We start from the raw sequence: 16430 nt of genomic DNA, 5'->3' as shown, positions 1-16430 counted from the left end.
ATATATACAGACGCCAGTAATCCATTTTCATTTGTTTTTGTAATAGTTTTACGGCACTTGCAACACAATTAGGTGATATAAGTGCCGACGATTGGAGGTGTTACTAACAAATAAAAGAAGGAGCGAGAGAGAGGGACGGTAGATCTTTCATACAAAAGAGTCCCATTTCTCCAACTGGGAGCGCAATAAACCTTTAAAAATATGGATGCCATCTTACCTCAGTTCTGTATTATGTTTTTTGTCCCCATCAATTTCATACCAATCTCTCAACCGGGAGTCCGAGCTAGCAGAAAGTAGAGCCTCGAACCTCTGTGTGACCTTCTTTCAAAATGAACCATGCTTTATGTCCGGCGGGGCAATATACTGTAACATTCAAATAATGATTGCATTATATAACCCATATACCCACGCTCTGAAGCATGCTCTGTGCATTTTACAGCTATCATTCCACAGCAGAGCATGGAAGAACACATAAACATTCTCGGCTTCCCGCCCAAGAAGCATACGGTGCGAGGTGCGGGTTTCACACTCACAAACTGACAAGATCTTCCTCTGTCTTTAGCCGGGTGCCAATTTCCACCCGAGTGAATTGAGACAAATTTGTGTAAAGCGTCTTTCACAAGAACACAACGTCGGGCCCCTGACGGGATTCGAACTCACTACCTTTCGGTGGCAAGTCCAAGAGCCTAATCCCTAGGCCACCGATACCATTAATGCGGCAAAAATTACATGTAATTTTGAATTTTGCCTGGTTGGCGGCCGAAGCCCACTCTTTTTGATTTTACGACCAGCAAGGGATCTTTAACGTGCGTAACTTGCACAAAGAATCTTGGAGATTTTTTTTGCCCTTATCCGAGAAAGCGAGGTGTTAAATCTTACCTACCCTACGACCAGGGGCGTGGCTGAAAGAGAGTAGTAGGAGCCATGGAGTAGCAGCAGACAGGCTGAAGAAAGAGTCAGGAGCACAGAGGAGGGGGCAAAAGGGAAAGGGGGGGGGGGCAGAAATTGGAGAGGAACACAGACCACAGAACATTATTAGAGAGCAGGAAAAGAGGTGAAAAGAGGAAATTTTGGAGAAGAATATTTTCTGTCGCTCTTAGGTTTCGAACTCCGGACCTATTGAATGAGAGGTGAACGTCTTACCCCTGGAACACGAGAGTCCCTTAAAACTCGATATCTATCAGACATTCAGAGGAGCTACTTTCTAAATAACCTTAATGTATAAAAACGTTGCATTAAAGTCACACCACACCTAAGGCAACCAAAGGCAACTACAGAAAACACAAACCAGAGTCAAGGTCAGTTCATATCAAAATATTTAATCATCAGTCTTGCAACCTTGTGTCCATCCATGAAAAAAAATCACTTATTGACTTGTTCACAATATTTACATGATGGACAGTGGGGAGTGGGGTGAGAGGGAGAGGGGGGGGGGATATGATAGGGAATAGATGGTTTCTTATTTACTGGCAGACATCGCTGAATCAAGTCAAAAACAGGTGAGAAAGTTGAGAGAGGTGTCCGCTACACGTCAGCTCACACGCTGGAATCATCGCCTGACACAGCAATATACTTGGCAAACAAACATCTGATTGCGATGTGAATGGTCAGTGTACATGTATTCTACTTGTGAACTTCTTATCATGACTCTCTGTGATTATTCATATTATATAAATGGAGTATAAACACAATGGATATATTGAATTTTAAAAAAATGTCCTTACACCTGGCATCATATCTTGGTGACATAGATACATGCTTTATGATCATCCTCAGTAACATGCTTCATAAAGAAAAAAAAAAGACTAAAATTAATCATCAACATGTAAAATGTACAATAATTGATATATAATATATATCCTTGTGCTCAGTCTACATGTGTGACCTTGACATGATGGAATACAGTACCATGTTCTTGTTTGACAGTACACAGCCCAGTACAGAGATAGTCACACCCACTAACATCACATCTGTTTGCTCCTACACCACGCCAGCTCTTGTCATCACACACTTCCACATCAAAATCATTATTGTCTTCAAAAGTTTGAAAAGATTCTTTAAAAAACAACAAAGAAACCACCAATAATATAACTGTAAAAAGTACATTACTTTTTCTGGTACAACAGCCAGACCCTTCCACCAAGCAAAAAAAAAAAAAAAAAAAGAAAAAAAATCTGTCATCGAAACAGACATGATTACCATAATATGTGCTTATTATATATAGACCTGGAAACATTCAGCCGAAGTATTAAGTACAGTTGTTGATCAAACATCGTTCTGATTGTGATCGATGGGGCAGAATGTGTCACACTGCTGCAGGGTAACTTAAAGCCCGCAAGAAAGATCTGAGGTCAGAACAGACCACATATAACAAAATATTGTCCTACAAAAGATGTTTACTGTGAGCTGCAAGCATGATTTCTGACTTGCAAACAAACGTTCACTTTTTTTCAGAGTGCATGATCTTAAAAAATAAGGCATAAGTGTACTATACTTAAAAGAGGTAAAGGTCAAAATAGAACCAAAAAATTTTCATATAGGCCTACCATTCTATATAAAACCAGCCAAACGAAAACCACAAAATCAAGTGACTGGAGCATGTGATAAACAAAGGTCTACCCAGACAGTGTGACCCTATGCAAAAGTTATACAGCGTGCCCATTGGGGGATCAGGTCTGGTCGGGGCGGTTTGCTAGCCAGATTGAGGGCACAAAGCGGCTATCATGGCACAAGCTGATTGTGCCCGACTCGTCGCCTCAAAAACAGACGCTTTTGTTTTCAGGGGACGAGTCGGGCGATCAACCCGACCCGAACCGATCCCATCCGCAATGGACACTCGGCTTTACAGATATTTGGCCTGCAGTTTTGTTCCCTGAAAAGTAGTCAAATAATGTAGATTCGATCTGCTTAACTTCACCTCTTATTTGTTGCTGTGCGTTGATAAAGATTCCATAAAACTTACCCACGACGTTTGTGATGGGGCCATAGAAAAAAAATAATCCTTCTTACTTATACTTACTCTCACTCAAACACATGCATACATACACACACACACACACACACACACACACGCACTCACAAGACCTCAGTTGCTACAAATTCTGGAGTAAGTGATATCACACTAGAAAAGAAGGCTGATAGCCACCTGTGGCTGCTGCACTCAACACACAAAACTGATGATGACTCCAACAGTGGCTGGAGAAAACAGTTACTATTTAAAGACAGCAGCCAATAGCCACCAATTTGTTCAAATGCAATAAGTCCAAAAAGCAAAATATTTCAGGAGAGTGAAAAAAATGTATTTTTCTAAAATATTACAAATGTAGATTTATACCTTCGATGCATTTTCTTGCTTTTTAATTCTTTTTTTCCCAACATTTAGAATTTGAATTTCGACAAAATATTTCTTAAACACATGCAGCCCACACCATAGATTAAGAAACAGCAATTTAAAACGTTTTCAAAATTTAAGGCATGGTACATTTGAACAGTTTGCCGAAGAAATCTTTATTTCAACTACCAAGCTTCATCATGAATAGCTTGTGACCACTTAAATCAGCTCTCCCAACCAAAAGCTTCCACCTACAACAAAAACTAATCGCAGATAGAACCCTTAAGGTCTTCAGAGAGCTAAACGGTCCCATAAATTGTGAATTTGTATTTTATTTATGCTTCCCACTCCCTCCACATTCAAGGCATGGATAAAGTTAACTTTGGAGTCATCAACAGTTTCAAACCCTACTATTCACAGTCAAAAACACATCAAGGCCGTGTTGGCATCATCACCACTGACCAAGCACTCGAAAAAGCAGAGGCCTGAACCTCCTCGTCACAAGTCGATACTGGCATCATGAAGATAAATCAGTCACTCAACCCCACCTTGTGCATGGGGTCAAAGGTACAGGATATGTACAGAGACGGTGCAAGCAACAAGCCATAGCAAATCTGGCAGATTGGATTATAACAAAAAAACGTATCATCGTCAAGCTGTCCAACTGTTCTAAGCCCAGAGAGCAACATTTTTCAGGAGAGAGAAACAAAATTTCATTCCTTTAAAAATTGTAGGCCTACCTATATTTTTATCATTATATATTTTTTTGCTTTAATCCAAATTTAGAATCTGGATTTCACCAAAGAATTTCCGAGCAAACGTAACTGACATCACAGATTAAGAAAACTGCTATAAACATTTTAAAAAAATTCCGTTTGGGTTTAGTACATCTGAAGAGCTGGCCGATGATATGAGAACTAATACCTAAATAGCTACCATCATGGGTGTCTTAAATATTAGATGGAAAATACACTTGACAAAACCCACAGTTGATCATGAAAAAACAACCTATAAATTATAAAACAAGGTAACTAATGCTGATATAATTGACAATTCTTTGTGGTGGGAAAGACCTCTACATACAGAGTCCACTTAACCAACAACTCACTAAACCTGCCAGGGACATTCAATGTTATGTCCAGACCTAACAGAGACCACTGCTTGAACTACCGGTAAAGAATGAAAAGCTGGCACCCCAATAACAACATGGAACTTCAGACTTCTTGTCCCAAAACCCTAGCTAAGTCAACAGCACGGCAAAATACCTTACAACAATCCTACTTGCAGGGAAACAAACAGAATACTTGGCTAAACACATGAGCACCACTGCAAAAATGAACTGTAAATTGATATAATTCAAAGCCAATAAGCATGCAACAAAATATATGACAGTCAACAAATCACAATGTAGCAAAGTTCAAATTTAAGTTTATAGTTATTTTCTTATAAAAATCAAAAATAGCTGTCTCATTCAGAATACAATGCATTGCCTCAAACAACCCCAACAGTCTTCCTTCTCTTTCTCTCTCTCTGTCTCCCCCCCCTCCCCCCACACACACACACATACATACACACAAACACAAGACTTAAACACCCTGTGATATGGATACTCACAATGACATAAACTGATGGGGGAGGGAAAAGATTCTGATTTCTCAGCATGATTAGCACTGAAGTCCTACCAACTCTCGCCTGTAGGGAAAGTGGAAATGCCAGACTCAGGATTTTGGTTGACTGATAGAGTGGACACTGGGTAAATAGTAGGGTACCCCCTGAATCATTTACAGTTCGGCTGCTTCCTGTAAGACTCCACCATATGTCATTATGAAAAGTGACATATGATGAAAGTCTTATATTGAGCAGTCCATTTGAATAGTAAGGTCAGTTGATTAGAAACATGTTTATTTTCCCAAACTACCCTAATCTTTCTTTCTTTCTCACTCTCTCTCTTTCTGTCAAATTAGCTGACTACATATGCATGCATTACATAACATGACAACAGGCAGGACTTGCCCTTTATAGGAAGGACATAGCATGCATTGTAGCAGGACATCACACAATGTTATATATATTCACATTAGATGGAACCTTTTGACTCTTGACTCGAAAAGTTTTGAAGTCGAAGCACTATATCAAAATTCAGCACTTTTCCCATATGTACATAAACAGATGAAAAAGGAAACCGCAAAATAAACAGAAAATTACATGTTATGTGATGCAAAAATGTCAAGCAAAATGTGAAAAGCTCACGGCCTCAAGCCAATGACAAGTGCACGCTGCCGACAGCTTCTGGGGTTATACAAGGAGAAAGGAGACAGGAGACGAGTATCTCTGATCCAATGGTCCATGCTAGTCTTAGAAACTAGACTAGCTGCCCAACCTTGTCCATGTCCCCCACCCTAAACCCATATATGAGTCTTAACTTTTACCATCCTCATGCTCTCAGTTCAGTGTGTTCATATTCAAAAGACAAAACAAAAAGGACAGGGTGGAAGGAGATGGACCGGTGCAAACCTCGCTAAGTCTACCTGAAGCAAAAGTGCCCAACACTGAGGAAGTTTCTTCAAAGAGACACATAGAGTGAGACATGAAACTTTAGAAACAAGATGTGGAAAATACGAGTAGGTAGGGACCGGAGACCAGCAGGGAAAAACAAGTAACATAGTTTAGCAAAGACGTCTGTGACAACGCGCACAAGTTGACCCATGAGAAAGAGAGAGACCATCACAACGTGTCAGGCAGAAATGTAGACAAAATGACTTGCGCAACTCTCCCCAGCATGTAGAATGTGAAAATGGAAAAGACATAGGCAAATACTGCCAGTTTACGTACGTCTCACAGCTTGTAAGCAGTGTTGTGAAGAACATCACTTCAAAAGAGAACAATCAACACAGTAAGCCTATACACCTCAGGCAGCGACAAGGTGAGACTTGGAATCCATATCATGATTCTTTTAACTACAAACATAATATAACATTCCTTATCCCACACACATTTATCTCCCACACAGACACAACACGTACATAGCACAAAGGAAATGTGTACATTTTATGAATGGTAACAGAGGAAGGTAAACATTGCTAGAACTTGGAATGTAGTATAATAGAAACTTACTTAGTTTTCCAATATGGCAAACACTTCGCATCACGCTTCAGTTTGAAAAGAAAGAAACTAAAGTCTGAGGTGGGTTTCTCAAGGCTCAGTCAAGAACACATTAGCCTCCAAATCTCCCCACTCTCAGGGAACCAAACATATGCGGCATGGCTGAGAGCTTCATTACCCCACAATGACAAGATAGTTCCTGTCTCATAAAGGCAACCTGAGGCGAGACAACCAAAGGTTACACAAATAGTAATGTGAAAACATCTGACTGTCCCTGCTACAAATTTGTCTGCTCGAAATCTAAAGGTCACTGGGGTAGCCTATTGTACAGGCAGTGTGGTTTTCATTCAGTAAGAACATTTCTCTACGCCAGAAGGGAGGGGTATGGAGAATCAAGGAGATATAATATTACAGCAGAGTCCACTTAAACCAAAATTGGTGGGACTGCCAGATCTTCTTTAGTTTAGTCATGTTTCCAATTTCAAAAGATTGCTGAAAAGGCTAAGAAATAAAAATAATCGATTCTATTTCATTCGGACATCTGCTGTTTTAGGATTAACTGAGCATGGTATTAGTGGACTCCATCGGATTTTTTAATACAAATATTCACATTCTCTTGACTGACCTTGGATCCAAGCCTAACGAATAAAAAAGAGAAAAGTATTCATCTTCACAAAGACCACTTTCTGATACTTTTTTTAGATCTTCACAATAGATTTCTTTTAAAGTTTCATAATGACTTTTTATTTTTCTCTCAGTAGCTGTATCTCTAATAAAGAGAAGTGACATGATTCTCTCTCTTTCTTTCTCTTCTGTACTGGCCACAAGGCTGCCCCAGCTGATCCCAGTACGGAAGAGCTCTCAATGGCAGCTGCACTATCAGGCAGTTTGTGCTGCTCCAGAACACTGTCATTTGGACAGGGGGGAAAAAAAGAAAAGAAAACATCCACTCTGACGTGGTTTTGTTGACTTGCGAAAGTGCCACGGATTCCTGCCTGCCTGTCACTGGTCTGCCTCTCTTTCCATCTTGCCCTGTGCTACACTGGCTTGCTGGTCACTTCAAAAGGCATGGACATACGCAGTAGCCTCCTTGTCAAGGCGCTCGCCGGAGTCCTGTCACAGCGGTTAATCAACTCGCCTCCTCCCACAGGGGCACCAAAAACCTTAAGACAAACTTCTAAAACCTGCATACGTTTGAACCCCACACACATACACACACACACTTAACTCGACACCCTCAGTAGTGAGGTCAACTTCCAACTCAGACAAAAAGTTTCTCATATTGCATTCCATGACATGAGAGGGACAAGCCGCTGCCTATATCACCAGTGCGTTCCAGCCTGAACGGTTCAGAGAAAGACCAAAACAATAACTTCCCCCAAACGATTACAAAAACTTTCCATCTCAAGCAAATACTGCCTCTCTGGGTCTGTGGCAACTCCACTATCCCACAATGCACGCAGCTGTCCGATCACTGGGTGGCACTAATACGGGGCACCGTCATACACACAAACAAAAACATACATGCAGATACCAGTACACATTTATAAACATGTATCTCATGCTCTTCTACTCCTTCTTCATTTAAACACACACACACACAGGTTCAAAGCTCTAAACCACACATTCCCCCAGCTATGTACGGCGTAGCGATGCATCGGACCAGACCCTTGTGCTGACAGTGCCCCCTGGGGCCCAGTCGACAGAGACACAGCAGTGGCAGGAACAGGAGAGTCCGTGCTATAAGTCCACTTCATCATCGTGGGCGTAGCCCGTCACCCGCGCACACAGGCAGAACGAGATGACGATGCCAAATGCCTGGGGACACAGAAAGGAACAGGTCAGTGGACTGGACATTGGACACCACACAAAGCTATATGGGCATAAGCGGACATTACAGCACCAGGAAATAGAGAGAGAACGTGACAGAATTTCAATCTTACATAAAAGTACTTATTCCAGTTTCATTTGAATCAGGCTGGTGGTGGTAATTAACTACTCACACAGTAAGTAACACAATTAATAGAAATCTCAGATTAAACAGTACTCTCCATTTATATCTTACACATCACATCTCAAATGGCTACTACCGCCATGAGTGAAAGGAACATGGTAGTATTACCCTGATCTTAAATTAACATCAGCAAGGAATTAAACTATTGTTCACCAATGAGAGGATGTCTGGATACTCACAAGAAACACAGGCACAACGGCTGCGACCGCCCCCACCACAGCAGAGTAGGTCCTCAAGTATTCTATCAAAGACTCATAACAGCCCTGAGGACAAAGAAGGAGAGAGAAACAAATGAGGATTATTGTGGGGTGGCAACACAATGGACTCGAACACCATGAAGAAACATTTTCATACAGTATGCTAAAGTAATGGTTTTTTTGTAAAGTGCACTGAGCACTACCCCAATGCATTGAGCACTTTCCCAATTAAATAACATGAAAACATAATATATTATATATAAACATTATCATAGTACTGGCACTTCCTTCAAGAGATGGAACAGAATCATTAAAAAAATTATTCACGAAAAGGAGTGGTGCTAGAACCCAGGACTAAAAGTAAGCTAAAAAGTAACTAGTCACTCATGCCAGAGATACTGTTGTCATAGTATCGTAATAATTCTTACATGATGAACAAATCTGTTGCACAAACATGACTCCTCCACTCAGAAGAAGATTTCAGCACAATGACATAAACTCAAACAACCACTCCAAAGAAATCCACAATAACCAGGCTAATATCAGAACAACTTCCACATCTCATGGCAAAAATATTTTCACAAGTGGACCATTATCCACTCCCATCATTGACTGAATCATTTCACTGCAACAGAAAGGTCAACGACACATACAGAAATGTTCAAATACTCAGTTTCTGAGAGGCAATTAACTAAACATCCTCCCAGTACAAAAGGCTACACCAACAGCTCTCTACAAAGGGCATGAAGTGAGCAGGCACATTTTCTCTGAGCCAAAGAAATCTTGAGAACAGAATAGCTTCTGTAATACAGTGAAGACCTTTAAGAAACTTCGTAATTTTCAATACCGAGTTGCGGAGCTATGCCAACCAATCTTCTTATTCGTTGCTGAGTTCAGCAAAACAATAACAAAGACATGAAACCTCCCCATGCACACAAATCTATCAGCACTTCCTCCCATAGATATAGACTAACCTAGACAACTGATGCCTAGAGCCTACAGAAGACATGACATAAGCTAGGATGATCAGCTCCCGTTATTCAAGCAGTTAGAGATAGAGTCACATCTACATCTCTTCCACCATCATAACTAGTGAACAAACAAACAATAAACACAACCTCAAAGTATCTGATCAACTGTACAATTACTCCCCTACCCCATAAACAGATATCCTCCAATCAGGTAAGGACAATGAAGACAACAGTATGAGCATGTATGAGTGTCATCTGAGTGTACATATGTGCATGACTTACATCTGTGTACAGGTATGGATTCTTCTTTTTCATGTCCTCGCTGTGACCTTGGAGGAATCTTGGTGGGCCGGCAAAGTCACTCAGACCGATGCACATGTTGATATCACCTGGGGCACAGCAGCTTTCAGGCACACGCTGCCTCTCTTTCTCTGAAACACACACACAAACACAAAAGGCGGTCAGTACCACAGACAAAAAGGAGATCAGTAACACACTCCGACATGGACACACTCACAATTACAAACATACACACATAAACACGCAAACACAAACATGCACACTGGGGGCTCAGTCACACATGCAGCAAACAAAATTGACCAATCAGCTTCTGAATATAAAAGGACAGACAAATCAGCTGTACTATGGCACGAGCACATACAGAACAAAATCGTAGTAGCAGTAGGAACTAGTCACATAACACTAGACATCTATCTGACACAAAAGGAGCGGATCAGTTCAGTGCCTTTGACAGTTGGAGAGACTAAAAAAAAAAGATTTAAAAAATGAACACCTACAATTTTGGCCGGTCTGTTGAAAGGGTTACATTTTAATGTTGTAAATTTAAGAGTTTTGGCCTTTTGGGGTGACAGGCAAGTGGGTGGGAGAGATTGGAAAAGAAAAATAAAGAGATTTGTGGTGGTGGGAGGAAGGTGAGGGGGTGGGGGGGAGAAAGGACAGCAAAGAGCAGGGGCACAAGGTTAAAAATGGTATGGGTGAGCCTGTCTTTGTACTAAGAAGGAATGTTCAAGTCTTGAAACTGATGAGGATGAAGTTTTTGAGAGACCAATAAAGCATGTTATTGTCACAGCACAACTATACGCACTTGGACATTATATTGAGCTCAGATAAACAGTGTCATCTCTATCTACTAACAGTGTCATCTCTATCTACTTACTCTTCTTGGACTTGTCGTACCACTCAGTTTTGGTGAAGTAATAGCCCCAGGACTCTAAGGTGTTGACGTCACCCACCACACCGCAGCACTTGAGCTGAGAACACAGGGAGACAACTCAGTACAACAAAACAAACTCGCTCCTCTTCTCAAACTTCACACATTCTACACAGCAAGAAACAAAATTCAAAGTGACAGTTCATACTCTTTAATCCTCTCTGCTACAGAGCTACAATAACCTACAATTTACCATCACTGTTCCATGAGGGATTTACAGCAAGGAAGTCTCTCTGGTGCTCAAACACTATCAATTTACAGAAGGTTATTTAACCCACAGTAAAATTGATTTCCATAAAAATATCGCCCACTTTTATACTATAACATGTACTTAACTTTCTGACAGCCATTGATCTATGCTTTTTGAAAAGCATTCATAATCATTTATACTACCTTTGGCAACATATGCAGTTGAGTTTGCTCCATTGAACACAGTGATCGAAAACAGTAGTAAACTGAAAGAGAACAAAATCCCCGATTTTTTTTCTTTCTATTTGAGCAACCTCACTAAACCTGAAATCATGTTATCCTGAAGAACATCTGATTGCCCCACAGATTTCAATTAAAATGGACCAAACTGTATAATAATTAGTGTGCATCAGCGAAGACACTTTTCTTATTCAGGGAATGACATGTAGTTCCTAATCATTGCTGAACTGACCTGCCTCTGCATGGCGTCCCACGCGTCTGTGATCCTACGGTTCTCAGAGTTGCTGTGAACATTCAGACCATAGTGCCAGGTCAGCGTATCTCGCATCCGGTCTTGTATTTTAGCTGCCAACTGGAGAACGAAAACAAAGGTCAATGACATCAGTATCATGTCACAGTCTTTTCTCCTTGCAGTGAACTAAATGGAAATCTGCATTCATGAATATACGGAAGCACATCCCCCTTCTTTCCAATTTACAGTAGTAATCGTACTCTTTTACTACAAGAATAGTCCCCAAAATATGAAAACACACACACACTCACAAGTTTCTTTTTACTTGTATATTTCAGAGGTTTTAGTATACATTTTTCTGTTGTTGGTTACACCTTAACTGCATTTGTGCAATTTTCTGCTTAATGCTTGCTCCAGTAAGGGCCCTATCTTTAGTCTGAGATAACAGAGTTACAAAACCATTCACAAACACAACCCTCAACATTTACTTACTGCATTTCTGAAGAAAAAAGCTATCCCACACGCTGCTCCAAGCACAATGAGCACTATGGCTAACGTAGTTCCATACTGAAACAGATAACAACTGAGAAATTAGTACAACTGAGGTGGACAAACACACATGACAGGGAAAAGAGAGAGTTGGGAGCTCATGGGTCACACTGGCATCGCTCAAGACAAGTTAGCATCAAACACATCACACATAGTATAGTCTTAATAGTCGTTGAAATGTGAAGATATAAAATGCATGGATCTGGAATCCTAACCTATTTGAGAACAGAAGTATGAAAAACTCAGTCCATGGAAAGACGACTACAGAACTTAAGTAAAACAATGGTATCACAAAATGTTGTTTTGAGTAGAAGAGCCTGTCAGTCTTTTCTCCGTAGGACTTAACAGACGAACATAAAAATCAGACAGCAAGACAAATAACAGTTTAAAAAAAATGTTGTGTACATATTGAACTCCGATATTAAAGGAAAAAAACTGTATCTTCTCGAATACAAAAGGGCCAAGCTTAAAAGTGTAATCTCATAAAATCTCTATCATAGTCAGTGAGAAAATTCCAGTACAATAAGACCCTTTGTTCATCTCCAGCAAGAGCAACTGACAAAGAGTTCAACTAAAATTTCCAAATCTATTCTATTGATGGAGTTCTAATTTTTTTAATGAAGTTTTAATAACGTCTGAAAGCACTGACATTTACATAAAACTTTACATAATTAGCTGGCACAGATGCCCACATTATGGAGCAAAAGAAACTTTAGATCTCAACCATTACTGATGTTTTAAAGATAGAAACTGAAATGTACAGAACTCACTCCCTTCTAACAATAGCACATGTTTATCAAAAGAAGAATATGGCCATGCTTTTTAGAGGATGCAGATAATCACAGGCATTCTGTCCATGTTTTAGAAATTCATAAGCACAAAAGAAAACAAAATCCAGCTGGTTCAAAACCAGAATGTTCCCTCTCCCCCAGTTTCCCCCACCACTGTAGGCGAATCAATCATGACATAGAAGCTTAAACCATTTCTATAATTCCAAAGCCTTTGAAGTGTTTACTGTGAGAAATAATTCCCCTATACAGTGGTGCATGGTTTAAATAATTCAGTTTCTCTTTAACCACTCTTGACAACAGATCAATACTGGACAGCAAATAAATGAAAAAAGTAAAAACGATGAGAGAAGAACTTCTTGATGGATTTAGCGAAGGTCACACCTTTGAGTGGACAGCATTTCTCCATTCCTTTCTGAAAAGAAAGCCGCAACCACATTCATCCCCCTTCCCCTCTCTGAGCTGTGCACAAACAACCTGGTCATTCTTTTAATTAATCATTTTGAGCACAGAACTGCAGTAAATCAAACCATGATACAGTATCAAAATGCATGTAAGAAAACACAAAGACACAAGCTGTGGGGATACTCACAAAAGATAGCACACACTTGTCTTCTCGTATGGTACCACAACAACCACAGAAGGCAAGCAGAGCAACGGCCCCACCACCAGCAATCAGCAGATAGGTGGTCACTTCATACATCTGGTTGTCCACAATGGGCGTCACCTTGCGGGCCCCGAAGTCGGTGACCAGCAACCATATCCCAATCCCCAGTGACGCACATCCGACAATCTGGCATTGGAAAAAATTCAAAATTATATTCCTCTGCGACACACACAGGTCTGCACATATTTCAGTCCAAATTCAAGAGAGTCATATAGAAGCTGAAAGTGCGATTGAAGAGCAGAAGGTCATCGTGATAAATTCTGAAATAAAGACTTCGCAAAAAGCATCACAAGAGAGAGCAGAAGAAGATTTCATTGTAGTTACAGCAACCTTTCCCGCTAATTGATAGGAGGAAAACATGTTTTCTTCATCAACAGAGTGGGGTGGAAGTTCAGTAAAAACATCCCACCTAAATACCACAGAAGCAGAGATGGACATACAATGTAATCATAATCACTATTCCCTCAGGGTGAAACAGATAAACAGCTACGAGATTCAAGAGACTGATCATTACCAATATCATCACTCCACACTGTTAGCAGAGGTTCTTGCTGTGAATTTTCTTCATGAAAAAGGTTACAACAAAACAGAAATAGAGCAGGAGAAAACTCATAGCTCTACAGAAGAAGATAATACATTGAACTGTATAATATATTGCTAGAAAGTTAATATTACTTTTAAGAATGACTTGACAAATACAAAAATCTTATCTCCACAAAATATATGGCAGCTTGAGGATAAGAACCATGAGCCAAAGTCAGCATCACTACTACAACCTTACAGTTCATCTCCAAACATAAAATGAGAAATACTTTCAGCCTAAATGGAAGCTGAAGTGGTATTGTCTTAAGGCACCACATTAGGTAAACTGACAGAGGACTCACCAAGATGAAGACATTGTAGCAGTGCAAGGTGCCACGAAGACATACGACACAGCCGTCTTCATTCTGTCGTCGCCGGGCTGAGGAGGTGGTGCTGCGAGTCGATCGGTTGCTCCTCTGCCGTTTCAACGGCTGAAATGAGAAGAAACAAAAGATATGAAAAATTTTGCTTGTGTGAACTATGACAATAAATATAAATTAAACTAAACATACTCATAACATTTTTATGAAGATGCAATATGTACAAAATATGGGGACTCATGACAGATTATGCCATCCCCCCCAAAAAAAACCCAAACAAAACAAACAACAAACAAACAACATAAACAACAATAAAAACCCCACATTTGCTATTCATAAGGTTCAACTTAAAAGGTACAGTGGGAAACAACAAAACAAAATTGTCTTCTTAGTGCTATCCAATATTTGAAGTCCGTGCAAGTGTCAGGTGAGCTATGCACATAATGTTTTTTAGGTTATGACTTTTTACGACAAATTAGAAATAAATCAAGCACCAGCTACACGTTTCTTTTAGACCATTCTTTAAAATGGTCCCTGCGAGTCAAACATTTGTTTGAACTAAACCACTACAAGTTGTCAACGCAAAGTGTTCCAGGGAGTGTTAATAAACTACAGAGATAAAACAGATAAAAAACTGATGCCATAAACAGTTTTTGAACTATTATTAATCAAAAGAAATTTCAACTTGAGGAGAACAAATGAAAGAAAAGATCAAGTACCTGGTTAGAATTAGAAGTTCAAAGAGGTCAACAGTTTAAAAGTGATTTTTTAAAAAGAACTTTAAAAAAACAACTTGTAACAAAACCAGTAACAGAAAAGATACCTTTACAGTAAATTCTTCAGGGTGGTAGTGTTGGCCCTGGAGGGTCTAAAATACAGGCAACAACACAACCTTACTTAATATTGCATTCACAAACATGAAGATCAGGGTTTAAGTTTAAAGTATAAATGTAGGTCTAGTGTTTTACGTCCCAATCAACACAATGTGACAATTTGCATAACCTAGGAGTCAGGCTTTAAACCTTCTTTCATGGGCCAACCCAGGATGAGAAGGATACAAAATCCCATCCGAAAGACTGAGATACTCGATAAAAATTCTCCGCATTCACACCCGAGATAAACTAGACCAAGAACATAGTCCCCAACGTACAGCATGAATTGTATTAGCCTACATTTCACTGAACTAAAAAAATAAAAAAATAAAGCCTGCCTTTGCCAAGACTAAAACATTGACTAATCTAGATTATGATTACGAAAGGATAGGGGTGTCTATACATTTTGCGTACAAGGAAATTAACACAAAAAACAACAACAACAAACAAACGCTCGTGTTTGTTTAGAAAACCTTTCTAACCTGTTTCAATTCCTCTATAACTTCACCAGACAGACGCATTTCAACTAGACTCTATTGATAAACTAGGCCTACAACCCACTCGTAAATCTAAAACTCCAGTTCAGCTGTAGGTCGTCCAAGTCTAGATCTAGATGAGAGATCTATAGAGATTATGGAGCCACTGAATACTAGGCTTCTAATATCTAGATCTAATAGAACACGACGGTAGAGAGAATCAGAAACTAGACTAGAGATTTAGGCTAGAGAAACTCAAGTCTATGGATGTTTGCCAGACTACAATACTCATAATACTGTTATCTAAGCACAATTTCCCCGGAGACGGGCTGATCGTGACGATGTTTCAGAGCGTTTAACTGCAATTGAGGTTTCAGCAACTCGGAAAAGAATCGTAATATAATTTTGTTGATGAGCTAGATATCTAAATCAATTCTGACATTTCAAACAAAACATCCTTCCATGATCTCTCACCACAGGAAACGGACACGAAACGAGACGAGATGAGGATACGTAGTACACGAATTTCGCCTTCCTTTCCGGGCTAGATCGTGATCTACAAGTTATATATAACATTATAATTTTTAAAAATATATTTTAAAAATCGCTTGGCCAGACTAATTGGACGAAAGCGGCAATACTTTTTCTTTTTAATTTTTACGTAAAAAA

At 39.8% G+C, this 16430-nt stretch overlaps 1 protein-coding gene across 8 annotated transcripts in view; it reads right to left on the bottom strand.

Annotated features, from left to right (window-relative positions):
• Nucleotides 1–1298: 1298 nt before the first annotated feature.
• Nucleotides 1299–16430, bottom strand: part of LOC101850995 (tetraspanin-18) — a 129318-nt gene continuing 114186 nt past the window's right edge. For all 8 annotated transcript variants that reach the window (XM_005109940.3, XM_005109941.3, XM_005109942.3 and 5 more), the window contains 8 exons: nt 14396–14524; nt 13437–13637; nt 12000–12074; nt 11508–11627; nt 10793–10886; nt 9898–10046; nt 8627–8710; nt 1299–8251 (listed from right to left, as the gene is read on the bottom strand). In XM_005109940.3, coding sequence (XP_005109997.1) covers nt 8174–8251; nt 8627–8710; nt 9898–10046; nt 10793–10886; nt 11508–11627; nt 12000–12074; nt 13437–13637; nt 14396–14524 — 930 coding nt within the window. In that variant the 3' untranslated portion in view covers nt 1299–8173. The remainder of the gene's footprint in view (nt 8252–8626; nt 8711–9897; nt 10047–10792; nt 10887–11507; nt 11628–11999; nt 12075–13436; nt 13638–14395; nt 14525–16430) is intronic.

The sequence above is a fragment of the Aplysia californica genome, unplaced genomic scaffold (assembly GCF_000002075.1).
Source record: "Aplysia californica isolate F4 #8 unplaced genomic scaffold, AplCal3.0 scaffold00833, whole genome shotgun sequence".
Lineage (NCBI taxonomy): Eukaryota > Metazoa > Mollusca > Gastropoda > Aplysiida > Aplysiidae > Aplysia > Aplysia californica.
The sequence above is the reverse complement of the archived record's forward strand: the minus strand, read 5'-3'. Positions and strand labels throughout refer to the sequence as shown.